Source organism: Sciurus vulgaris (genome assembly GCF_902686455.1).
Source record: "Sciurus vulgaris genome assembly, chromosome: 2".
NCBI lineage: Eukaryota > Metazoa > Chordata > Mammalia > Rodentia > Sciuridae > Sciurus > Sciurus vulgaris.
Genome location: NC_136462.1, coordinates 179,655,881 through 179,683,108, shown reverse-complemented (window position 1 = coordinate 179,683,108; position 27,228 = coordinate 179,655,881). Strand labels below are relative to the sequence as shown.

General features: G+C 56.8%; 1 protein-coding gene across 1 annotated transcript; it reads right to left on the bottom strand.

The window, feature by feature from the left end:
• Window positions 1–263: 263 nt before the first annotated feature.
• On the bottom strand, window positions 264–21,854 carry BPIFB4 (BPI fold containing family B member 4; the record flags this gene model as incomplete). Its single annotated transcript, XM_079126240.1, has 16 exons — window positions 264–336; window positions 2,307–2,383; window positions 4,228–4,291; window positions 6,343–6,385; window positions 7,879–7,946; window positions 9,249–9,419; window positions 11,626–11,679; window positions 13,243–13,446; window positions 15,060–15,151; window positions 15,368–15,428; window positions 15,817–15,880; window positions 18,035–18,178; window positions 18,842–18,946; window positions 19,844–20,366; window positions 20,853–20,915; window positions 21,749–21,854. The coding sequence occupies 16 exons, from the start codon at window positions 21,852–21,854 to the stop codon at window positions 313–315; spliced, it is 1,863 nt and encodes a 620-aa protein (XP_078982366.1). The 3' UTR covers window positions 264–312.
• Between the last annotated feature and the right edge of the window lie 5,374 nt (window positions 21,855–27,228).

Here is a 27,228-nt window from a genome sequence, read left to right as displayed (position 1 = left end):
GCACAGACCCGCGGGGCGTCAGGGAGACTGGCCCAGTGCAGGGAACGGAAGCTTTTATTGAAAGCATAAGATGACTCACGAGGCAGATCCAGTCCCGAGCCCAGGCCTCAAGGCCACCTCCCTCCCCTGAGTGGCCCTGGGGCTGACGAGCACCGCCCTGTTGCCAATGCGGCAGTGGCTGGGTCCTTTGTCAGGTGAAGACAGGTGGAGAATAGGATTGGAGGCTCGGGCCTCAGGGCCGGGACCGTGTCCAGGCCAAGCCTCTCCGGGGCTGGTTCTGGCTTCTTCCAACAAAGGCTCCAACTCCGTCACTCATGCGCTGAGCACCAGAAGGTCCTTTGAGGGCAGAACAGAGAACCAGGTGAGCAGGTGGGGGCCCTGGCTCCAGCCTGGGCCGCACACCCCTGGCGGGGCCAGCTCCTTTCAGGGAAGCAGAGGCTCTGAAGGGCCACATGAAGGGGTCACGTGGCCTGGGGACTACCTGGCTGGGCCTTATTTTGCCCTGTCCGGAGGACCTTGGGCAAGGCACGTCCCTCCTGGACCCTCTTCTCCTTTCCTACATAAGCACAGTAGGCCTGAGCCCCTCTCTGAAGTCTTCCGACATCCAGTTTCCAAAACAGAAACGTTCCACGACAAAATAAATAAAAGTAGTGAACTAAAACCCAAGGAACAAAATAGACAACCAGGAGTCCATACTGACGTGACTCTCGGAATAAGTGAATAAATAAATGAAGAGCTCCAACTAAGATGTGTAAGAAAAGCTTCAGAGACAGAAAATCACCGTCAGGCAAATAGTGATGACGGGCAGTGGGGCGTGAGCCAGCGCCATCTGGTGGGGGAGGAGGGGTGGTGCCAGTGCCCCCCACAGTCATTATAATGCACCAATCCAACTAAAACAGCTTTCTGAATTAGAACTAAAAAAAAGAAGGAGGAGGAGGAGGTAGGGACATCTGCATAGTCTCCAAGAGTCTTCTCACAGTGACAAAGAGGAAAACAATAGCTTTTCGGTGAGAGGGACCTGGCAGGCGCCCCCTCAAGCCAGTGACAAAACCAGCCTGTCACACTGACTTGGCGTCCCTGACAGGGAGCTTGGGCGAGCACACAGCTCCACTCCTGCGATGTCCTCGCCCCAAAGACATCACCTCACGTCGCTCAGATCCAGATGGGAGCCCCTCCCATCCCACAGGCCAGAGCCAGTGGACGGTCAAGGTCGCGGGAGGCAGGAAAGGCAGCAGCAGGCGGTGCTGCGTTTTGGAAAAGAAATCGCCAAACCACGTGGAGGCCCGTTCGTTCTGTTTCTGGGAGTCCCAAGGACTGAATCCTGAACCCAGAAACCGCCTGGGGCACCGAGAAGCTCAGGCAGCGACCCTCAAGGCTACGCCGATGGCGGAGACGATCCCCAACACTTGCGCGTGTCAGGGCTGAGCTGCTGCTTTACAGGCACAGTCTCATTTTGCCCCAAAAGCAGTTCTGTGGTTGGGATTGCAATTAACTATTTTTTTTTTTTTTCAATAGAGGAGAAAACTGAGGCTCAGAGAAGTTAATTAGCCCACCCAGAGTCACCCAGCTGGCAACTGGCAGAGTCGGGATTTGAACCCAGGCTGTGGGACTCCACACCCTATTCTTTGGCCTGAGGGCTCTGATGCCCTGGTCAAAGCCACGTTTGAAAGTCAAACTCCACAAATAAAAATAAATAAATGAAACTTCAGAAAGGTTGGAACGAAAAGCTGCCAAACGTTCTAAGGAGAATTCCTGGAGTGTATATACATTGAAGATGTGCACACACGTGTGTGTTTAATGTTCCTATATTTTCCAAATCTCAGATGCTGCTGAGCTCATATGGGTTTCTGTAGTGGCAGCAAGAGTCCCTTCTTCTGAACTTCAAGACACCTGCCATCTATAATCAGTCAACGTCTTCAGGAAAGTTGCCCAAAGCCCTGTGTCTACTGGGCTGGGGAGCTTTGGAAGGACGGTACTTGTTGACTACCGTATCCCAGGCCCTAGCAAAGTGCCTGGATATAGTAGGTGCTCAGTAAAAGCTTTTCCAGTGAACGCCATCACCCTTCACTTGGGGGAACCCAGGATTGATGAGCCTCAGCTTTCCACCTGGAGGATGGGGGCAGCTCTGAGTGGGATGGTGGATGGGGGGGTTGCCCTTGCCTTGTTCCCGTCTTCTCATATGTTGGAGGGAGAGGCCCAGGGCCTCCACCTTCTCTTCCTTTTCCCAGTCACTGGTCTGACCTTTCGCCGTGGTCAGAGGTGACGATCAAGGGCAGAGGGCCACAGAACAGAGCTGTTCCCCTTACCTCCAAGACGTCGATGTCGGCGTTGCTGAAGTCGATGTTGAGGATTTTGGGGAGAGGGACCCCGGAACCCAGCACGGCTGAAAAACAACCACAGCAGCGAGATGGTCAGGTGTGGTCAGCGTGGCCAGAGGCCTCAGCCCCACCTGGAGCCGCGGCGTTGGCCGAAAGGCTGCAGTCCCTCAGGCCTCCAGCCCCGTCCTTGCAGTCCCTCCTGGGCTGAGCACACTCGCTCGGCCTCCCTGGGGTGGAGGGCCTTCCCCGAGACTGTCCTGCTGTCACATCCTCGGCAAGGCTCCCCTGACCCCAGGCCGGGTAACAGGGCCACCGCACATCAGAGGTCCTCCAGCAGAGGCGGCAAGCTATTAACCGCCACCCGGCAGCACTGGGTGCCCTGCAGGCAGGTGTCCCCAGCACCACCGCCTGACTCAGCATGGAGGAGGGACACTTTGCTGGGTAAGGAAGGGGCTGCACGGGGTCCCCAGCAAATGACAGCCACGGACTTTGGTCCTGGGCTTCAGGCCATCAGAACTAAGTGGACCTGCTGACCATGTTCTAGAAGGAGAGAAGGGGAGAGGGAAGCGGGAGGGGGATGGGCATCATGTGCCTGGCAGGGCTTTTCAGAGCTAAGGGCCCTTGTGACTCCCCCTGCAGGAGCACGGCCAGCCTCTCCCAGCCTGGCCTGGGTATCTCCTCGGGTATCTGGTGGGGCTCACATTTTATGGAATCCACTCGAAGAATCTAAGAATCAAGGATCTAGTGCAATTTCTCACTTTTGAAAAATGACAGACTGCATTTCAGTGAGACAAAGACGTGCCCAAGTGCACCTCCTCTCAGTGACCAGGCGGCCTAGAGCCCCATCTCGAGCCCTTGGGTCACGGGCCGCCTCCTGACGCCCTGCTCTCCTGCACGGGCTTTGTGACCTGCTCTTCCTCTGTCTGGAGACTCAGCCTTCCCTGGCCAGGGGTCGCAGCACGAGGCTGTTAGACACCAGAGTCTCCAAATGAACCTGGGCTGGCAGGACAGGTGACATCGGCTGGGCCCTGCCAGCCCAGCTTGTCTCCCCTCACAGAGCGAGAAGAAGCAGGTTGGGGCTGAGGTTCCCCATGGTGATGGGGTCACCCAGCCGTCCCAGCCTCCAGTGACCCCGCGGTTCCACGAACAGCTTCCCAATCCCATCCTTGGTCTATTGCACCCTCCGAGAGGGTAGGAAGATCCTCCCCCGACAAGGTGGCTTCCCGGGGTGGGGTCAGATTCTGGGTTAGGAGGTTGGGGACACTGGTCAGGGTAACTTCAGCTCTCTCTTCACTGATTGAAATTTTTAGAATAAGAAGGTATTATTCATGCAGTCCCTGTGTAATTAAGAAATTCATGTCTAAAAAGAAATCAGGTGACATCTTGACCCTATGAAAAATTCAGAAAAAGAGTTTAGAAGGAAATATACCCAGGTGTTCAGGAACTGCCTCTGGGAGGTGAGACTTTACAAAAATATTGTTCCACGATTTCATTTTGTACACATTTAGTTTCACAGGTGATCAGAAAAACAAGGTGATCAGTCCAACAAGAAAGCAGTCAGAAAGCCGATGGGTCTGGGGGCAACATCCCTACACCCCACAAATACACATGATTATTATTAATAAAAATAAAAATGTAAAAATTAATTTTAAAAAACCAAAAACTAGGGGCTGGGGAGATGGCTCAGTCGGTAGAGTGCTCGCCTCACAGGCACAAGGCCCTGGGTTCGATCCCCAGCACCCCAAAACGAAAAACAAAAACAAAAGCAAAACCCCCAAACTATTTGCATTCAGAAGCTTCTATCGATGCTCTTCCAACAAGCCCTGAGAAAGGCCATCCAGTCGGAATGTCTGCGCATCCTGCACGCCCGGCACACCAGCTGCCGCCAGGTCCCCAGCCCCATGCTCACCGTTCATGGCGGGCATGAACGCCAGGTCGAAGATCTTCTCAACCAGTACCTCCATGAGGCCCACCTGTGGGGACAGAGGACTGAGCCCAGGCAGGGTCTCCCGGCTCTGGAGGCCCCGGGGACCTGGGCCTGTGCCCAAGACGGAGACCCAGAGCTGCTCTGGGACACTCTGTTCTGGCCACAGAGCTGCCCGGTGGACAGCGGGACAGTGGTCACCTGGCCCACTACTCGCTGTGCAGGTGGGAGGTGGAGGCTGGCGGGTCCCTGAGCCCGGGAGGCCGGGCCAAGGGAGGCTGAGCTCCTCCCCTGGAGGCTCGGGGCCTGGGGTGGAGGTGGCCAGCCCTGAGATAGCCTTGGAAGGCCCATGGACCCTGCGGCCAGCACCCCAGGACTTCATCCCAGCTCGGCCCCCTTCACCTCTGACCCTCAGCTCCCTGGGGTCAGCCCGCAAGGCCACAGTGAGGACTTGGCGGAGGTGCACAGAAGGCCCGGCTTCCAGCACCACTGAGTCGCCCCGCTATACGCAGATGCCGCATCTGCAGATCCCAAATATTTGAAAACGGACTTGCACCCGTCCTGGACATGTTCGGATTACCTTCTCTTTACTCCCCACACAGTACAGCATAACAATCGGTCACCCGTCCCTTAACAGTGGGGCGCCTCTTGCGAGTGTGTCACTAGGCACCCCAGCCATCGTGTGAGCATCGCGGAGGGTTCCTGAACGAAGATGGTTCCGCGCCACTAGGCCATTTACCCTCCGAGACCAGCACAGCCTGCGGGGCCGGCACTGGCCGGGACGCCCTAGGAGGCGTTCGCATACCGCGGTAGGACAGCGGTCCCCAGGATGATTTAAAGGGCTGGGGAGAGGGTACCAGGGTCTGCGGCGGCAAACACCACGCCATTTCACAGACGGGACTCGCGCATCCAGGGCTCTTGGTATCCCAGGGGATCCTGAACTCACCCCCCCCCATGCCGAGGGACGGCGGTGTCACCTCCCTTAATGTCTCTAAACCTTGGCTACCAAGCCTGAAGACAAGAGTGACTGACCCTAACCCTTCCGTTGGTTGCGAGAATCGAACTTGAGTTCCGCTACGTCAGCTACCCATGGAGATCTGCGTGGGTCCATTCCCTCCGTGACTTCCTAGGACTGTCACCTCGGGCAAGTCGCCTAACTTCCCTGACATCAGGTTCCTTATTGGGAAAGTGGGGTTACTAACAGATTGCCCGAATCCTAAGAGTGTTGGGAGGACTAAATGAGAAGAGCTTATTAAAAGGGAATAAAAGGGCTTGGTTTCCGCCGAGCGTGCATTGCACCTCCTCAGGAATGCTGGTTAGTGTCACGCGAGGTGGCCCTTCTCCACCCGGACAGCAGGAGTTTTATTTCCAGTTCCCACTCTGCCCAACCAGCTGTGAAGCCAGGGACAGTTTCTCCTTCTAAAAATGAACTGGGGACACCAATTTCACAGGCTGCAGATTTTTGCGTTGGAAAAACACAAACAAGTAACAAAATAGATGGATCTGCCTGTCCCCGCACCTGCAGAAAGGCCGCCCAGCTTCTCCCAGGAAGCAGACGTGTGCTCAGTTGTCAAGTTTTGAGAGAGAGAGAGAGAGAGAGAGAGAGAGAGAGAGAGAGAGAGAGAGATATTCTGAGGCCTTAGGTGAGGCCAGGGACCCAAGAACAGAGAACGGACTAGGACCCAGCCCTAGAGCTTGAGTGTCTCGGATTCAGGGACCCAGGAAAAGCGGAGTTCCAGAACCCAGGCGTAAGAAGGGAGGTGAAAAATAAATCCAACCTCTTTATTTCAGAGAAGGAAACCGAGGCTCAGAGTGGGCTGGTCAAGCTCAAGTAACGCAGGAGTCAGGGGCCTCCTAACTCCCTCAGGACATGGCTGTCCCCACAGATCTGGGTGAAGGGGCACCCTTTAAGGCAGAGCAGCAGGAACGGCCGGAGCAGGAGGGCCTGTCTCTCCATCTCCGTGTCTGGGCGAGGAGGGCCAGCCATGCCGCTGGCGGCCTGCTGGGATCCACAGCCTCTCCCGCCTCACGGCGAGGCCATTCCCGGGAGAGTTTTCCCATTCCTGAGACATGCTCACCCTGGGCCCGAGGGGTACTTACGTCAAAGTTGCCCACATTCGAGGTTCTGAGGTTGAGGTTGGTCCTGTGGACAATAAAAATAGCCCGTCACGAGTGGTCTTGCCTGAGGATCCTGAGGCGCTGCCTTTCCACGATTACCTGAAGCCCCCCACCAACGACTCTGGGGGACTCTGGTCCTACAGAATGCAGGGCTGCTAGGGCTAAATGAGAGAGTCACGTGTGACATTCATGTGGGAACCTCTGTGACACAGCTGTGCCCCGCACAGAGAGAGATCATCTCCCCCTCACCTCATCCTCATGGTGATCACAACAGGGTGACCTGGGGCTTCAGGGTGACTTGCATGGCCACAGAGACAGGGAGGGAGGGCCGGGGACTCACACCCTGCGCCCAGGTGCTCAGCAGCTGTGCTGTGCTGAGGAGGCGGCCTGGGTCCACCCAAAAAAGGCCAGGCCAACTCGCCGGTGCATGAGAAATCACTGGGGCTGTTTAAAGGATCTGCTTGGACCTTCCCAGGAGAGTGAACCCTCTGCTCTGGACGCGGTGGACTCCTGCTGACTCCCAGGTCAGCCCTCACTGGCCTGCTCTGCGCCTCTCTGCAAAGTCTGCGCATGGCGCTCTCCCTGCCAGAAACCCCAGGCCTTCCCATGGCTGGCCTCCTCCCCATCTGGGCCCCCAGCTGCATGTGGCCACCTTAGAACTCATGGATGGCCGCCGGGTACCGGCTTATGAGTGCCCCATTGTGGGACTTCACAAACTGCTGTAAAAAGAAAACCTTGCGATGACCTTATGCGTGCTGAAAATCTGACATATGATCTCATTCATCTCAAAGTGAGAATGACAGAACTGATTTCCGTAGGCTGGTGCCAGAAAGAAAAGACGCTTCCAGGACCTGGCTCAGTGCCTGGCACGTGGAAGGCATCCAATGAATAGTAGCTATTATCTTTAGGAATCTTATAAAGGGGGCTCTATAGCCTCCATTTTCAGATGAAAAAACTGAGCCTCAGAAGGGAAGTCACTTGGTCGTTGTCAGTCAGTGGTCACATCAGGATTTGAACCCATATTGTGGAACTCCAAAACCAGCACTTTGAACTATTCAATGCAGCAGGTCACACACACCTGGGTTGATTCTCAGCTCTTTTCTGTACTTGCTGTGTGGCCCTGAGTAGGTAAATCCACCTCTCTGAGCCCTAGTTTTCTTATCTTTAAAAAAGGAGAATCATAACCCTGACTTCCCAGGTGCATCAGGAGAGTGCAAGGTACATGGGTAAAGGGCCCGTAGCAAAGCCTGGCACGTCAGCATTGCCAGCATCTTGATTATTGATGCCGTTGCTATTGACAGTTTTCTGTTTGGCTCATGCTACACCACACTGGCCAGGCTGGCCCCTGGGTGGTGGTCTTGGCAGACATGGGCCACTTTTGCCTCAGAAGCCTCTTGGATTGACCCATCCTGACAGTCACACAGGAAACCTCTAGTTCCCCCTGAGAACCCCCCCTAGCTATTGCACCACCAAAGATGGCTCCCTGAGGAGGAGAACCCAGGGGAGCAAACCCCTTACTTGTCCAGCTTGGCATCGATCATGAGCTTATCCCCATCCACAGAAAATGACGCCAAGAGGTCTGTGTCCTGGAGGGAAGGAGGAAGAGGGGGAAACATCACCGCCAGCTCATTCGGGCTATTGTGGGGCGCTGGCTAGGAGCCCGGGGCATCCCCATGTCTTGTTCCCGAGGCCTGGCCAAGCTCCAATTAGGAGCAAAGTTCCCAATAGCACTCACCATATAGGAGATTCCCTTCCTCTGGAAGGAAGGAGTTGGGAATAATAATAACCAACATTAACAATTGTCTGCAAGTTTGCTGAGTGAATATTGCTCAGAAAGACAAATGACACAGAATCCCCATGATTGACACTGGAAATGCTGACCAAGTTTCTCTGGGATGCTCCGAGGGAGTGGCTTGAAGGCCATGAAACTTGTTTTAGGCAAGCCATTATAGATTGGATAGGGCATCACTGCTGCCAATCATAACTGCCCCGCCCCCCAGGATAGGGCATAAAAGGTCCAGATTCATCTCCCTCTTCAAGTGGAAACTTTGCTGTAGGAAAATCCCGCTTTGCTCCCTTGACCCTCATCCTAATAAATAAGATCAAATGAAAGTTGCCCTTATGAAAATAAAAGTAGACCCTCAACAAATTCAGGTGATGGAATCTGTTACTATTATTCCTGGTACTGAGGATTTGAGCCAGGCATGCTTTACTACTGAGCCACGACCCCAGTCCTTCTAGTTTTTTATTTTAAGACAGGGTCTCACTAAGTTGCTGAGGCTGGCCTCAAACTTGTGATTCTCCTGCCTCAGCTTCCCAAACTGCTGGTATTATAGGTATGCCCCTCTGCATCCAGCATCTCTGTAGAGTTATGATGTATCAATTAAGTTGTAAAGAAAGAGGGTTCTTCTCTATGAAATAATTGTGGAGATTGGTGTATTTGTATCTGTGCCCTGCCAGGTACCAGGGACAAGAGAGCAGATGCCATCTGTTTTGCTTCTCCTTTCCTGGCATCAAGTGGAAGGAACAGAACACATAGTAGGTGATGAATAAACATTGCTGCATGAGTGACCAGGGCCTGTATGGTCATGCACCAGGGAGGACCTGCAGAAATCACAGCCCACACTGGGGGAGCTCTGTGGTACCTCAGGAACTGCCCGAGCATCTTATTAATGCCCTGTTGCCACCTCATTTGGTAGAGGGGGAAGTGGGCCCAGAGACAGGGAGTGACTTGCTCAAGGTCACACAGCTGGGTGCGGTGAAGACTGCATGTGAATCAGACCCTCTGGCCCCAGAGCTGGGCAGATGGTCCTCTGGCAGGGGCTGTGGGGATTGGAAGGGCTCCATGTTTCTCAGGAGACCCCGAGGCTCTGGCTTGAGGCACTCACCACGTCGATGAGGCAGATGGTGGTCTCCACGTCGTTGGGCTGCGAGACCATGACCTCGGAGGTGGCGAACACCTGCACCAGCGCCTTGTCCTTCTGCAGCGTCACCGTGGGAGGGCTGGGCACCTGGATCCTGATGGTGAGCGGGCGGGACTCGGGGTACTGCTGGAACACCTGTGGGCGGGCGCTAAGTCTGGGGGTGCCCCGGGGCGCCAGCCACCTTCCAGACCCACCCCGCATCTTCAGACCAGAACCCGACAAACCCGGAGAAGCCCCCACCGCGTGGGAGGGGCCAGCACTGCCCTGTCCCGGCCTCTCACAGGGCTGCGGTGGGACCCGTGGAGTGGGGTCTCCGAGGGTGCTGGTCAGGGGCTGTGACCGTCTTAATTTCATTCGGTCATCACTGCCCTGGGGGGTTCTGTTCTCCGGGTCACAGATTTAAAACCTTAGGTCCAGAGGGAAATGTCGGCACGTCCAAGGCCAGCGGGGGAGCTGCCTCCAGCCCCAGCTGCCCTACCCGCCACCCTTCCTGGAACGGGAGTCCCCGCCCAGGGCGTCCTGTGAGTCCCAAAGCAAAGCACAGGCCGCCCTCCCACCGGACTCCCTGGGTCTCGCTGCAGGAGAGACCTGAGCTGCAGAGTAAGTCCCCCAAAGCTGGCTTGCTAAAGGGACAAGTCACCAAATGACCCGTTTATCATACTTACTAAGTAGCTTGTTGACAAAAAAATCACCGTTTTAAGGCCATTCTTCCTAAATATATTAACTGGGCACAGATCAGTGTGCAAACCCAGAAAGTTACTTTTTAAAAGAGTAGAAAGAAGCTGTTTTCTTGGAAGCTGCGCAATGCTACTGCGCAGGTCCGCGTCCTAAAAAGAGTCTATTCATTTTCTCCAATTTGTGCAAGACGGCCATTCGACCAGTGCCTGAATTCACCCCGGACAGACTGGCTTTCAGCAAATCCGTGCCTCACTAACTGGCTTTTTGCAGGGGGATTTTCGGGTGCCTTCCTGGAATTGGCCTGGTGTCCTGACCACCCAGACTGGAGCACGCAGAGTCCCCAAGAACTAGCAATGCCTCCTTCACCGAGACCCCAAGTCACCTTGAACTGTGTGCACACAGCATCAGGGCGTGGGGACGCCGGCCACGCCTCCCCGTGACTCCACCCCAGCTCGGTCTCCAGGACTCGTGCCTCTACATCCGGCCTGAACCCTGCTGTCGCAAACCTGCAGCTATTTTGAGGCCCAAGGCCAGCTCTGCTGCGGCCCTACCGTGTAAACTCTCTGGGCTCTTTTCCCATCTTAAAATGGGTGCTTGTCCATTTTGGCTGCATGGGAGGAGGGTAATCAGAACCAAATAAAAGCATGGGTTCTAAGACATCTTCATAAGCTGGAAAATGCAGTGTGCCTGGGAAGTGGTCCAATAAGTAAGAGGCCTAGGGATGGAGGGACCACCAGCCCCCTGGGGCCCCTGCGGCTTCTGGCGTTGGAGGTGCCCCTGCCGTTCCACTTTCAACCGCACGAGGGCGATAGCGACCGTCTGTGGAGTTTGATCTCTCTCCCGGGTGGAGGTTGCTCTCCTGCCTCCTTTGAACCCACCCAGAACTAGACAGGGCGGTCGGCTGGGAAATGCCTGACAGGGCTGTGGCCATGTTCAGAGGTCGCTGCTGCCAGGAGCAGGCTAATGCGCCCGGAACCAGAGATGGGATCCCCAGCCTGACAAGAGTGCATCTGCTCTTTAAAAATCAGTTAATTAATTAATAATAAATTGTGATGAAAAACTATGATACTAGTCGACATTGACCAAAGGTCTGCTCTGTGTCTGGACTCCAGATTCCAGTCCAGGGTCACCTTGCAGGGTGCACAGTTATCCCCATTTTCCGGATGAGAAAAGCTAAGGCTCAGGGAGATGAGGTCATTCGCCCACAAGCAACGTGGCTGGGCTGTGCCGAGCCGGGTCTGCCATCTCCAAGGATCTGGCTGGACCCTCTAAGCTCTCACAATTCACGTATGCCTGGCCCTGTGTCGGTACCTTGATGTGCCCTATCCCTTCTCCTCCCCCAGACACCCGAACCCATGGAAGAGGTGTTGGCAGGCATTTTTTGACAGATGAGGGAAAAGGACTCAGAGAGGTTGAGACTTTTGTCCAAAGTCACACAGTGAAGGAGTGGATGGCCAGGATTCAGTTCACAAGCTGGTCTGCATCAGAGCTCAGGATCCGTCCCCCTCCTTCCTCCACGTGCCCCTCACGGGGCCTGGCCTCTGCGCCTCTGCCTTTTGCTCCAGGAAGGCAGCAGAGCCTAGTGGGCACCTTCCCCACAGCCTGGTGCCTGGGACAGCTGGACAGACAGTTGAGGACAGTGGCTCCTGCCTGCCTTACCTACCTTGGGAATCAGGGCTCCCAGCGTGGACGTGGTGAGTGGAGGAAGCTCTTCAAACTGTAGGACAAGGACAAGGTCACGTGAGTCCAGAGGTGACAGGACAGACAGGCACTGCCAACATGGCAACCAGACAACTGACTCCTTTCCCTGGATGGCCCCTGGGGAGGCCGCCTGTCCAGCAGTGGCCACCGGGTGGACCATGCTCTCCACAGACGCGACCTGGGGAGCAGAGCCAAGACCCGAATCCTCTTCTCTAACTGTGATTCTAAAGCAAGGCGAGCGCTGGCAAGTCCCTTGCATCCCCAGAGTCCCCGGCCCACGACTGCTGCCACCTCCTGACACTGCTGTTGACTTCACGTCTTCTTCAGATCAACTCGAGTTTTAGGACCTCAGACACTCAAACAGGGAAGGCCAGCACCACTTGACGGAAAGATGGCAGCCATGAAGCTGGCACCCTGGAATGAAGCGGGGCCACCACCCCTGCTCGAGCCCGGCGAGGGGCTCTGGCCACGGCGCCACTTTCTCCTAAGTAAACTGCTAGGGGGCCAGTCCCGAGCACCACTAACGGAGACTGCCCTCCCGGTGGAATCGAACCTTGGCATGTTCCTATGGGTTCTGATCGTCGTGTTGAGAACAACTTGTTCTTAGGGGGACAGTGAGGTTGTTTGTGGAGCAAAACTTCATGATGACTCAAGAAATCCCAGTTGTTCAGCAGGACGGGTGGATGGATGGATGGACAGATAGATGGACAGATAGATGGGTGGACAATGGATGGATGGATGGATGGATGGATGGATGGACAGATAGATGGGTGGACAATGGATGGATGGATGGATGGATGGATGGATGGACAGATAGATGGGTGGACGATGGATGGATGGATGGGTAGATAGAGATCTGGTGGATAATGGATGGATGGATAGACAGATGGGTGGATGACAGATGGATGGATGGATGGATGATAGAGATCTGGTGGATAATGGATGGATGGACAGATAGGTGGGTGGATGATGGATGGATAGGTGGATGGGTGGATAGATAGATATCTGATAGAAAATGGATGGATGGATGGATGGATGGACAGATAGATGAGTGGATGATGGATGGGTGGGTGGATGGATGGATATTTGATGGACAATGGATGGATGGATGGGTGGAGGGGCAGATGATGGGTGGGTGAGCACAGGGGGTAGAAAGAGAGTGGGGGATGGGTGGATAGGATGCAGATGTGGTCACTGGCGAGTCTGGCGAAGGACCTATGAGCCTACATCTTAGGGTCTGAAATTTTCAAGAGAAAGTTTGGAGAGGAAATGGCCGTGGTGCCCACTTCCGATGTTTTGTTCTGATGTGACTTAGCTCCTCAGGTGTCACATTTACCAAGCGAAGGGATGCTGCACGTTTGTAACGGGAGACCTACGCGTGACTACAGGGCGCTTCTTTTAAAGAAAGGGCGGAATATTAAACAGGCGGCTGTCCCATGTGACCCGCCCCAGGTCTTGCGGGGCGGGGGGGGGGGGGGGGGGGAAGGGGAGCACAGAGCGGACGCTCGCGGTGGGCGGGCCGGCCCAGGTGGCCTGCCTGGTTCTCCCGCGGGCAGGGGTCCGGCCGGCGCGCACTCACCATGCCGTCGGTGATGTCGATGTCCAGCGCCCCTTGCTTCTGCAGCAGGGTCAGCACCGAGCCCAGGAAGTTGGCAGAGATGGCCAGCTGGGAGTTGGTGTTGTCGCCCATGGGCGGCAACTGCGGCATCCTTTGCCTGGGAGACACGGCCGGCCGCCCCAGCGGGTAGTCGATGAGCTCCCCGCCGGCCTCGCCAACCAGCGTCTGGGGCAGCGGAGAGGAAGGGGAGGCTGAGAGCTGCAGCCGGCTCTGCGCGACCCCAGGCGGCCCCCGCGCCAAACCCTGGGCCACCGAGTCTTCTCCAGCGGGCGACGGAATGGACCCTCGAGCAGCGCCTGGACATGCTCTGCATGTCCTCTCCCACCTCCGCCCTGCCGCAGCTGCACAGCGCGCCGGCGCGCCCCCTCCCGGAGAGAGGCCTCTCCAGGCCTGCCCCGCTCGCTCGGCGGGATCCACCAGCTGGGGCCTCACCTCCAGCCACCCTGCCCGCACCGTCCCTCCGTCCCTCCGTCCCTCCGTCCCTCCATCCCTCCGCCGGGCAGCCACCAAGGCCTCGCCTGTCCTCAGGCACCCCCCCATGGGCCCTCCCCATTGACCTCCCCCACACTCCTCCTTGTGTCTTGATCATCTGAGTTCAAGATCTCCTCCTCCAGGAAGCCCTCCTGGGTCACATCCGCCACATTGGGCTCTATTACAGCACTGGATCAATAACTGCATATCTGAGTGATTATTTCGCACTCTCCCTCTCTCTCTCACTCTCTCCTTTTTCTTTTTTTCCAGCACTGGGGATTGAACCCAGCGCCTCTGAACCACTGAGCCACACCCCTATCCTTTATTTTTATACATTTTATTTTGAGATGGGGGTCTCGCTAAGTTGCTGAGGCTGGCCTCAAACTCGTGATCCTCCTGCCTCGGCCTCCAAGATCACGGGGATGTCTGGTGTGCACCACTGCACATCTTGTTTGAGTGGTCCCTATGGCCCGTCCCCTCCCACAGAGCATAAGTTCCCTCAGGGAGGAGACTGTGTCTCGCTCGCTGCTGTACCTCCAGCATCTGACTAGGTCCTTGGACACAGCAGGTAACTAACGAATAGGCGTGTGTTGGTGAACACATCAGGTGCATGGTGTGCCCGTGGGCTCAGGAGCACGGTGTGCACCTGCCTCTCTGAACTGCTGGAGGGAGCGGGGAGGCCTCCCAGTCTGTGGTCCTGGAGGAGCCACAGAAGCCCGCTTGCCTGAGCCCCATCCGGGCCAGGTCGGGCCACGCTCGCTGTACGGGACACATTTCACACGCTTCCATCTTCACTTTCAGTCATGTCCTGTGGGTGGCTTGAAACTGGCCCTGGAGGGAATGTCTGTACCTTCGATGTCAGCAAATACTGCGCACGAGGACCTTTTTCATCGTGGTGAGCCCGTGGCTAAGTGCTTACATGCCTCACTGGTCGGAGCCAAACCAGGCTCCCAGCAGCCACGCTAGCGTCAGGGAGCCAGCCTGCCTGGGCCCAGACCCGGGTCCACATTTATTAGCTGTGTGGCCCTGAGCCGGTGGCTCAACCTCTCTGTGCCTGTGTGTTCTCAATCAGCGTGCCCCCTGCCTGTGGCTGCCGTGAGGACAGACTGGATTCGTCTGGTCACAGCTGGGCTCTGGAGAAGTGCTGGCTGTAATCGCATCCAGCACAGCTCCTAGAAGGTCCCGTGGATCTGGAAAAGGGTCCCATTCAGACCCTGCTCCCCAGGTGCCCAGCGGGAGCCCAGGGGCCTCCACGTCCCCACCTCTGGGCGGAAGGCCACCCCCCTGGGCCGGAAGCCAGCACTCACATTGAGGTCCAACTCCAGGAACTCTCCGGTCACCAGCGGGAGGCTGGAGAAGGTGTACTGGACACTCCCCAAGATCCCCAGTGGGATCAGCGCTGTGGGCAAAAGCCAAGGTCACGGGCGGCTGCGGGTGCAGCCCAGGCTCCAGGCCCAGCACAAAGAGAGAGCAAACAGCCCAGCAGGATGTTTGGGGACAAGAGGAAAGGCCAGGTCACGAGCCCTCCTCCCAGACGTGACCACGTCCCTGGGGTCCGGCCCTGAGCTGCCACTCGCAGGCAGCGGCCAAATGCAGCAAGGCAGAAAGAACTCACAGTCCACAAGCCCCAGCTGGTCGTTGACAAGACCCAGGACCACATCCACAATGGGGCAGAGCTGCAGGGAGAAACGTCAGGGGTCCGGTGACGTCAGGGGGCTGCGGAGGAACTCGCCCAAGGTGCCCATGGCTGAGGCAACCGTCTGCTTGTTCCCAGCCAGGCACTGTGCTCCCCCGCTCCGGGGGAGGCTCGCTCAGAACTGCCACCTCAGAGGTCCAGGGAGGTGGCCCACCTAGTCACAAGCCAGGAGCGAGCTGGCGGGACCCCAGAGCTGGGCCATGCTCAGGCGGATCCTCCTTATCCCTCTCCTCTGCCCCTCGACCCTCGGGTCCTTCCAACCCGAGAACCTGTCTGAGCTCCAGGCTCCCTCCACCTCTCTGGTCACCTCCGTGTCCTCGGGATGGAGGCTGGACCGTGGCCCTTGGTCCTTCCCGCCCCAGGCTTACCAAGTCAGGGAGGACGTTGGCCAGGACCCGGTTCACTAGGTTGTCCACGAGGTTGGGAAGAAGCCTAAGGAGACGGAGTAGGGTGAAGACCAGGTGCCGCCACGGAGGGGCTCCCCAGACGGTCTGCCCGGGGCGCCTCTGGGCAGTGGGACCCCTCCAGCTGGGCAATTGTGCCAGAAGAAGAGACTCTGGTCACCCTGGACCTGGCGGAACAGGCTCCCAGCAGAGAGTGTGGCCGCTCACTCACCCATCCACTCATCAAAACAGAAGCTGCCCCGGCTCCTGTGCCTGGGCCAGGTGCCCCTGATTCTCAGCTGCAAATGTCCTGCCCCGCCCCCACCCCGGGGTCCTGGGCCCTGTATGGGGCTGTGGCCTGCCGAGGTCACGTGAGCCCACTGCTTCATCAAAGCACAGAACACAGTACCTAGAACACACCAGGGGCTCAGTGAATATTTGTGGAAAGGACAGAAAAAATACCAGCCAGTAAAACGTGCTCCTGGGTTCACACGGAAGGATGCCCAAGGGCATAGCTGGCTGTCCAGGCTGAGCCGAGGTGACAGAGTGTCCTCAGGTAAAGCCTCAATCAGAATGTTCCCCCAAAGCTGCCCCTGTACTTCGGTCCCCTCTCAAGTGGATCCACCTTTGGGAGACGATTCCCGGGTCTGCTCCCCTTGTTGATGCGCCCTTGAGAACGCATGCGCGGGGACACGCAGGGGCGGTTATGTGTTTCCCGGGACAGTTTGCCATGAATCTATGTGTGTTCGGGGCACAGACCCTTTTCTCCTTCTGGGAAGTTACCCAACAGATACATCGGGTCACTTGTGCAATGACATCTGTGAAAGGTAATTCGTTGTCATAGCAGCCGGTTGGACAAATTGAAATGCCCAGTGTTCGGGGACTAGGCAAATAAATGGTGGTTCATCCAGTTGATGGAATAGTATGCAGCTGTACAATGTGAAGTAACAGGGACACGCTCCATGTTTGGATACAGAAAATTCTCCTGATGGAGTAAATGAAACCAGTGTTTACAGCAGGTGCCCAGAAAACCAGTGGCAAATAAGAAAGTACGAACATGTTTGCTTCATTTAAACAAAGAAATTGGAAGGAGGATTAAGAACAAAACAACTTCTGTGAGGTTGGTGGGAGGGACAGAGGAGGTGGGGCAGGAGGGAACCACGTCAACCCGCCTTTCTGTCATTTTATACTACTGATACTTTTCTTACGAAAATACGAATTTAAAAGTCTGTGAGGTTTCTATGTTCTGGAGCCCAGTGCCCTGTTTCCTCTGCCCTGTTCCAACCCGAAGCAGAAACGAAGGCCCAGAGAAGCCCACGTGAACCGGAAGTCTGAAATCCAGCTGTTCAGTGACCGTCTCTGACCCTGAGTCAGGATGAGATGGGGCTGGGGTGCTGGCCAAGGGATTGGTGAGACGGGAGAAGGGGGATGGAGCCCCGCAGGCAGGCTGGAGAAGGCTCTCCACCCTGAGGCCGGGCTGAAGAGAGAGGAAGTTGGCTCCCCACTGTCTTCAGTATGCCCTCATCCAAGACCTCCACCTGGGGACAGGTGCTGGCCAATACACAGACACCCGAAAACCTCTGGACAGAGAGTGGGGTCGTGGACACTTTGTGGAGAAGGTAAAATAGGAAAACAAACAAACAAAAACAAACAAAAAGCGAACACCCCACTCCCTGTCCAGAGAGACACTAAAGAGGACCAGTTGAGGAATTTCTCTACGGCTGGGACATCAGCGGCCCGTAACTCCTGTTAGACATATTCGTACACTCCTAAAATATGCCAGATTCTGCACTTACTCCCACCATCTCAGTTCCCAAGGGAAAAAGAATTCACCCCCATTCACAGATGAAGGAACAAGCTCAGAGAGGGCAACAGAGTTGCCTGCAGTCACACAGCAAGGAAGAGTGTTGCTGAGATTTGAGCCCCAGGAGGCCTCCTGTCCCGTGGATCACGCCTTTCAAAGCCCGACCTGTGTGTGGTGATTATGCCCCACCTTCTGGGTTCCAGGCACAACCCCAGAATGCCCATAAAGCTGGTGCCAGACCAGGGCTAGAGGCAGAGTGTGGACGGCCCAGTGTGACTTGTCACTGATCTATGACATCACCGCCACCCCCCAAGGACACATGCAAGCGTGTGGTGCCATTTCCTTTGCCATAGATGGTGGCAGCGTCCCCAAGGCGCGAGGTGCCCGCTGGGTACTCACCCCCGCAGCAGCTTGACCTTGATGCCCCCCAGCAGGGTGTCACACCGCTCGATGACCAGCCGTGGATAGCCTGTGCGGTCCATGGTCAGCCGCACCTTGGCGGTGATGTTCACCTCCACCGCGATGTCCAGGAAACCAATGAGACTGCAGCCCCCAAGGACGCGAGTCACACTCTGGCCACCAGGGGGCTCACTCACGCGGCCTGCAGCACCTCTCCCCCAGCCTTTAGTCCTGGCCCTTCCTGTCATCTGCCATGTCCCTCGCTGTCCCTTAGCGACATTAGGATCCCTCAAGGCATCCCCAAACGAGTCTCTGTCCCCTCAGCCTAAGCTTGGAAGGCTGGGAACAGGGGTCAGTATAAATTCTGGTTTCCAAGGTAACCATCCAGTCCCCTAGCTGTAGACACGACCATCTCGAGGGGATAATGAATGCAAAAGTCTATTTCTGAAGGCCCCAATAAGCACCTACTGTGTGGCAGGCACCTGCCTAAGGCCAGTGCCCCCTGGAAAAGGAGGTGGCCTTCCTATTCCAGGGCGGGTGCTGACACTAAGGCTCAGTGACACCAAGAGACCCATCCAAGGTCACACAGCTTTGTAAGAGTTACGATGGAGCCCGGGCTGCCCCCGACTCCAACCTCCCAGACCTCAACCACGGTGCCAGGCCATCCCTGCTGCTGGCAAGGACCACAGAGTGACCCAAGTCCCAAAACTGGGGCTCCCTGGTCCTGCATTATGGATACAGAGACCAGGAGAGAGGGCAGCACCTTGCCTTCCCAGCAGGGACCCCTCCAGGGCGGAGGGCACCCACCTCTTCCCGTTGATGGCCACACGGGTATACAGGCTCAGGTAGACGCCCACCCCAGGCAGGAGCCTCACGGACACCCGAGGGAGGGTCAGCTCCACGATGCGCAGCCTGCAGGGGTGGAGAGTGGTGAGGAGGCCGCCCGCCCTCACACCCCTTCTCTGCTCCCCATCCATCCCTCCTGACTCGAAGGAGGCCTGGGGTTCTCGGACAGAACGTGCAACTCAGAGGCGTCAGGGCAGGGAATGCCGCGCCGCCAGCCCCAGGCCCAGGCCCACGGTTGGCCTCTCCATGCACTTCCTGCAAACGTTTTTTCCACACCAAGATGCCATTCCTTCTGCGTGTCCCCACCCCTCCAGGAAGCCTCCCCTTATCTCCCACTCAGGCTCCTCCTGCTCATGTGTGATTGGACCATTTCTCCTGCTCCTCCCACTCGTGTGTGATTGGACCGCTGACTCCTGCTCCTCCCATTCATGTGTGATTGGACCACTGCCTCCAGGCTTTTGTACCCAATCCGCTACCCCACCAACCTGCAAGCTCCGTGGGCGCGGGTTTGTGTCGATTCTGGCTAACCACTGGGTCTGGTCCCAATGTCAACTCCATGTCTCTCACCTGGTAGGAGCTCTACGTATTTGTTGAATTAAATGACTGTGAGGAGGAGCCTGGGCATGGTTGAGATGATAACATGTATGAAATGATAACATGTAATGCCCTAGATACGTGTGTTGATCTGAAACCCTTGGGATTTTACCATTTAGGCTTCATTTCTATGACCTTCCTACAGATGAGGAAACCGAGTTTCAGAAAGACGAAAAAAGACTCAACATGACACAGGAAGACACAGGTAGAGCTGGGTCCAGATCCTCAACCCTTCCATACCAAGTTCCCAAACCATGAGGCTTGGGACCCTTAAGATGTCCAGCCCTAAGACCACATTCTGGAGGCCACGCCCCCAGCTCTCGTTTGCATGCTCACTGGGGGTCCACAGGGAGAGCCCCCACTCCTTACCCCGTGATGCCTTGAACTGTGCTGAGGATCCCGCCCTCGCCGAGCACACCTAGGACACCGCCTCCTCCGAGAAGTCCTCCATCACCAAGGAGACCACCTCCGCCCAGGAGGCCTCCTTGGCCTGACAGGATGCCGTCGGTTGCCAGCATGCCCCCGGTGCCCAGCAGACCTCCAGGGCCCAGGGCCCCAGTGGCCACCCCAGCTGGGATCTCCCCGGGCCTCAGCTCTCGCCGGTGACGCCTGTCCATGGTTGCTGCGCCTTCTGCGGACCTGTATTGCAGCCCCTGGTTCCTGTATCTGCCATATGCGTTCTCGGCGCTTCGATAGTCCTGGTCCCGGAGGTCCCTGATGCTGCCATCTGGCTCTAGGATCTCCCCGTATCGGTACTTGCCCCCCAGCTGAGCGGTGTTGTCGTTGGTATCAATGTGACCGTATTTGTAATTGCCACCAAGCTGTTTGCCATTGGTGTATTTGGGGGGAGGCTCTCGGACATGGAAGTCATTGTAAGGAACACCACCGACACCTCGGGGGAATCCAGCGCTCCTGTAGTCATCGTAATGGTGGCGGCCACCACCCAAGAGACCACCACCACCGCCCAGCAGGCCCCCACCATGGCCACCACCACCACCCAGAAGCCCCCCACCACTGCCCCCCAGCAGGCCCCCACCATGGCCACCACCACCACCCAGAAGCCCCCCACCACTGCCCCCCAGCAGGCCTCCACCATGGCCACCACCACCACCCAGAAGCCCCCCACCACTGCCCCCCAGCAGGCCCCCACCATGGCCACCACCACCACCCAGAAGCCCCCCACCACTGCCCCCCAGCAGGCCCCCGCCACTGCTTCCACCACCACCCAATAAGCCTGCTCCCAGCAGGTCACCACTTTCCCCTCCACCCCCACCACCAAGCAGGCCCCCCAGAAGACCACCTCCCCCACCACCTCCACTTCCGCTTCCACCAAGCAGCCCCCCCAACAAAGGCCCACCACCGTCACCACCAGCTTTACCCATGGGCACCTCTCTCAGGGCTGAGCGGAGGGCGTCACTCTGCTGCAGTGTGCCGGAGATGGCTGTGGAGAGGCCCGGGCGTCAGCCAGGGGCTCCTCGCCCCACCCCAGCCCCGCCTGCTCTCTGCTCTGCCGCCGTGGGCTCGTGCCTGCTGGTGTGCCTGGGCTGCCTTCCCTAGATTTTGACACCCTTCTGCCAAACCTTGATGGCTTCCCTTTGACGCCCTCCCTTCCAAGTGGTCCACAACTTTAAGACGTCTACTTCCTCATGTGTGATCCGTTCCTGGGAAATAGTCAAGGCCTGAATAACTGCCCGAAGTCACACTGAGACGGTGAGGTTCTCGGAGGCCACTCACATAGAAATCCTCTCATTTTAATTCTCATGGTAGCCCTGGGCAGGAGCTGGGACAGGGATATGTCCTCATATGCCAGATGACAAAATAAATACCTAAGCCCTGTAGGCAGGAAAGTCATAGCTCCCACACCAAAAGGCCAAACTCACAGAAGTGCACCAAGATGTCAACTCACAGAATCCCTCTCAGTCCTTGGAGATAGGGGTACCTACACCCACTTTTCAGATGAGGAAACTGAGGCTCAGAGAACTCATGTCATGGATTTAAGATCACATCATCAGAATTTGAATCCCAGGAAGGAACCCAGGTTCTTGATCACCTCTCTCTACTGCCTCAAGACAGTGAGCATCAAGACCCAGATTTGCTCCTGGCACACAGTAGATACCCAGGAAACGGTAGCTGAAAGATAAAGGGGGAAACTAGGGTCCAAAGAGAAGTCACCCGGCCACCTGATGTGGAATCTGCCAGTCAGGAAGGGTCCTTGGGTACCTGAGCCCGCCCTGCCCACCCTGTGCTACCCAGCCCCCTTTAGGCTGGACTCACCATTACTCAGCACGTCTTTGGTAACCCTGAGGACTGTGTTTGTCTCTTGGCTGATGCCACTCACAGCTGTCACCAGCAGGGCAGCCACACACCATGCTATCCACATGCTGGCACTGCTTCCTGCCAAAGAGACAGTGCATCCTGTGGTGGTGGCCCAGCAGTGCCATCACCCTGGCCAGCAGGCAGAGCTAGGCACCCTCAGCCAAGACTGGGGTCAAACCCTGAGACTCAGGACGGGGAAACTGACCAGAGGAAGTTAGCATAGCAGAGCAGGCTCCAGAATCCCCCACACCACCTTTTAACTTTTCCAACTGAAATGAATCTGGTGACACAAAACAGCCCCATTAACTAAACTGTCCTGGAGCATGGATGTCTGATTGTCTCCCAAGAGGGAATTCACAGATTGAGTTGGAGGCAGAGGGGCAACGGGAATTGCAAGGAAAATAGCAAACTGGTAACAGGCAGGCTCTGGGGAAATCTGTCCACCGTTTACCCATCTATTCACCCACCCATCTGCTCATCTCATTTCCCCCCTTCTGCCCATCAACCCACCTTCCCATCTAGCCATCATCTAAACAAGACAGTCATGTAACCATCCATCCACCTATCTACCCATTCACCCACCCATCCATCCATCTATCCACCCATCCATCCATCTACACATCCACCCATCCACCCACCCATCCACCCATTCACCCACCCATCCATCCATCTATCCACCCATCCATCCATCTACACATCCACCCATCCATCCACCCATCCATCCATCTGCCCATCTGTTTATCTGCCCATCCACCCACCCATCCACCCATTCACCCACCCATCCATCCATCTATCCACCCATCCATCCATCTACACATCCACCCATCCATCCACCCATCCATCCATCTGCCCATCTGTTTATCTGCCCATCCACCCACCCATCCACCCATTCATCCGCCCATCCATCCTCTCATCCACACATCCACCTTCTGTACCTCCTGTCAGCCAGCAAACACCCCCCCTAGCCTCCGTGGAGAACTCAGTTCTACACCACATGGTTAAACCCGTAAGCAAAAGGCTTTCCCTTTTGAGCCTCTGCTTCCTAGTGACCAGCACATTGTATGGAGTACACAGTAGACATTCAGTCAACTGCAGCTATTGCTCTTGTTTGGGGACTATCACACCAGACCCTCGAGAAGTGGGCAGGGAGTGTTATGAGCCTGGAGGGGTCACGCGTGCATTTCGGGGTGGGCTGGCGGGCCTCCAGGGAGCTCTGCGTTGCGTGCCCGCCTCTCCCACTCCTTCTCCCCAGGCTACAGTTACCAGCTTTGGAGACAGAGTCTGGACCAAACTGAAGTCGTTGCTTTCAGTCCCTCCACTATATATTCCCACCCCTTCTCCTTGTTTCCTTTTGTTCGAGTTCCATACAGTTCCCAAGCTCCCGCTTCCATCTGCTCCCAGGAAAGATCGGGAGCCGCTCATTTATACTATGATATGAAGGGCTGATATGTCCAGGAATTTATTTTTTTTTTCCCGTTTCCTCGCCTCATCTACTCCTACCACCTCGAGAACCTCTGTTCAAAACACAGTGGAAAAGATGGGCACCAGTGCAGGAATACCCAGCACCAACCAGCCGCTGAGGAGTGTCCGGGAGGTAGCAATGTCCCAGGAGGTCGGCGTCCTGGGGAAGACCTGCCAGCTCTGCTCACACACACTGGCATGACTCAGATCTTCTGGCTGGTGCTTTGGGGTCTCTTGAGGAGGCCCATGGTGCAGGCCAGGTGCCCAAGCTCGGAGGGCTCACCTGGCAGGTCTCCGTCTGGGACATTTTCCTTGTCACCTCCCCAGGCCTCGCTCCCCTGCTGGCCTGGACACAGAAAGGGGAAGGGACTCCTCCTTACCCCAGGAGGTCCCAGCAGCTCCGTCCTGAGGTCCTGCTCACCAGGCCCTCTGCTTTTCAATCTGTCCCCAGAGCAACCCTTATATAGCAGCCAGCTGGACCCAGAGGGGGCCCACCATGTAATTATGAGAGATCAGAATTACAAGAGACCGGAATTCAGATTTTTCTCTGCAAGTTGAGCACTGAGCCCCAAAGCCACAAGCGTTTGTGGTTTGTGGCTAATTCCAAGAGGTGTCAGCCCCGGATGGTGTCATGTGAGCTGGGGTTTATCATGATAGCTCCTGCTCTGGACCCACTTCGGAAAATCCTGGGGAGGCCCCAGATGGATTCTCACCCCAAGACAGGCACTGCCCATTCCAGGTGGTCTGGGGGGCGGGCTGGAGCTGCCCCAGGGCTGCACTCAGCGTCAGAGGACCCAGGTTCAAACCCTGCTCAGCCCGGACTCAACAGCGTGTCCCTGGGTGGTCCACTCCCTCCTCAGGGCTGACATTGTTTCCGCCTGTTAAGTGGGTATAATTCCTGCTTTACGGGGCTGCTTTGAGGACCGAGGGAGATGGATACGGATCCAACTCCTCACACTTAGGGCTAGTTTTCTAGGACCTAGATTTTTCCAGGATCTAGATTTTTCTAGAATCTAGATTTTCCCCAAACACTTCATCAGGTAATCGTCACACGTGCCTGTCAGTCACACCCTCTGGCCACAGCTGCCACGGACACTGTTGTGTCTGCTCGCTCTCGTGGTTGTCCATCCACTAGTTTACCTTTTATTTTTGCATTTTATTTTTCATGCATTTCAAGGCCAGGTGCCAGCATCGCTGGGCACCCCTCAACCACCTCAGCACGCTGGCGAGGAGTCTTTCCTCCCCAGGTAAAGTGCCCAGACTGGGAAGCATGGAAACCCTAAGTGGCCATTTGCAGAGTTCTGACAATTCTATGCCACCACGTCACCCACACCCCCATCACCACAGAGAGCATCTCCATCACCCCAGAGAGCGCCCTACTTCCTGGTGCGCCCATCCCTGCTCCCCTGGAGGCACCCGCTGCGGGCCCGGTCAGGCTCTTCCCTGCCGTTGGGGGCTGTCCACGCCACTGCCCGCCCCCTCCTCTCCCCTGTCCTGCTCGTCCTCCCGCCCGCTTCTGGTCTCCCTGGCCTCCCTGCCTCTAGGCCTCCAGGTCCCTGCAATCCTGCCATCTGGGACGTCCTGCTCTAGGTTCCACTGGTCAATGCATGAAGCTTCCCAGAGCTGCTCCCTTTCCCTGGACCCCGGGGATCCCGGAGCTCCTGCCAACCAGGTGTGTGTCCGCTCCTGGCCCAGACGCAGCGGCAGGTGGGGGTGAACGGCGGATGGGAGTCCTCCAGGCACCCTGCTCCCGGGTCCTGTCCCGTGTTCGGAGGATGCCACCTCTCCCCAGCCCCCTGCCTGCCACCTGCCAATTCTGAGAGGCCGGGCGTGTGCTCTGTCCCGCCAAGGCCAGCTCTGGAGCTGGGCCCGGGTCCCGAGTGCCCTTCTGGCCGCTTCCTCCTGCTCCCTGCAGCGGAGGGTCTCCGCGGCCGCTCCCTTGATGTCGCCGCCAGCTTCATCTGCGCCTCTGGGCCTCGCCTCGGGCTCCCACTTGGGTGTGTGAGGGCTGCGGGCTTCCCATGCTCTCCGCACATCTCTGCTTTCGCGGTCGCGAGATCGAGTCTGGAACCGCCCTGGCCTGCGGAGCTCTGGGAACAGGCCCAGCGCCCCGGGGCTCAGTAGGTGGCCTGCTCCTCGGGTTCCTGCCAGCTCCATGTGGCAGCAGCTCAGGGGGGACTCGGGGCCCGGCCGCCCCACTGTCTCCTGTGGGCACTCGAAGGGCTTGGGGGTGGGCACCTCCGAAGGTCGCACAGGCCACCTGCGTCACCCTTTCCAGCAGGTTTAGGGTCAGGTAGGAAATGTCTGGAATGTCCCTCAGCCTCAGTAAACGGTAGCCCCCTGTTAGCCCCTCCGCGAAGGCCACCGCTGCCACCAGGGACAGGTTCTGCCCAGGCTGCTCTGAGCTTCACCTGGGCCGTCAGCGTCTTCTGGGCACCTCAGTGCCCCCTGCCAAGCAGGAGAAGGGCGGGCACCTCTGCCAGGACACGTCTGAGGCCCCGGGCCTTGTCTAAGGCTCTGTGGCTCCCCGTGCCTGGCCCTTGGTGTGACATAAACTAGCTGAACACACAGGACACCTTGGAAATTGAAGTGACATGCAGAGCCGCCCACCCGAGGGAGCAGGGACCCAGGGGCACTGCAAATGGCAAGGGCAGCGTCGGCACACAGGCTGGCAGTCACCAAAGATCTGCCCACCCTTGGCCCTGAGGACTGCCAAGCCCCAGTGGCCATCGGCTGACCTGTCCCCTAGGCTCGCCTGGCCATCCTGAGAGGATTAGTGCAGCCCTGGCGCCAGGGAGATCGCCTGGCTCGGCGTCCAAAAGCCCTTTGTCTGGAGCTGGGGCTGGACAAGGACTTCCAGATTCCCTGGGAGGTGACTCACCTTGAAGGTGACTCAACCCTGCAGGGGGCCAAGCCTGCGTGTGCAGGTCACGTGGAGGCTGCTGAGATCCGGAAACAGACCCGTATGTACCTCCGACCCCTCCCTCAGCCTCTCATGAAAGGGGCACGCTTCTTGTCTTGTGTTACCCCACCCCAGGGTGGAGGTTCAGAACCTGGGCTCCGAAGCTGAGTGTTGAGGGAGATGAGTTCAAGTCTCAACCTTGTCGCTGCCTGGCTGTGTGGCCTTGGTGCAGCACTGACCCCCTCTGTGCCTCAGTTTCCTCAACTACAGGGTGAGGTAAAAACAGTTCTTAGAAAGTGGGACTAATTTGAGGAGTTGATGACATAATGCATTTGAAGCTGGTGGAAGCATCTGTGGGTGCATAGTGAGTGTAGGAAGATGCTTTTGGAGCAGGTAAGAGCCCTGGGCTTTGAAATGAGGATCAGAAATCTCAGAATCCTGCTTCTGCTGCTTAGGAGCTCTCCAATCCTGCTTCTCAGAGGCTCCGTTTCCTTACATGTAAAAGAGGAGGTTAGGCATCTGATATAGTGTCTGGTATACAGTAGGTGCTCAATAAACATCAGCTGCTCTCACCACCTCTCTGTGCAGCCGCAGGACTCACCAGGGCACAGCAGACACCGTCCCTGACACTGAGGAACTCTGGGTCAAGTGGGGGAATGAGGCAGGGCAGTGGCTGTGAGATGCCACGGGGCTGGCTCACAGGGCTCCACTCTGGATTCAGGTGGTTATGGCAGAGCAGGTTCATCAATGTGGGTTTCTTATGAAGGCCAAGTTGGTCCCCCTCTTCCTCTCCTCCCCTTCACCCTTCTGCCTTCTGCCATGTGATGACACAGCTCAAGGAGGACTTTGCCAGATGCTGGTCCCCCAATCTTGATCTTCCAGGCCTGCAGAACTGTGAGCCAATAAATTTCATTATAAATAACCCAGTCTCAGGCATTCTGTTATAGTAGCACAAAACTGGCTAAGACAGAGCCTGAGGTGCAGAGGCAGTTCTGCCCCTCTCCGTGACCACCAGGGGGCTGGGTTACAGGCAGCCTTGAATCCCTAACCTGGGGACTTGGACGACTTCCTGTTA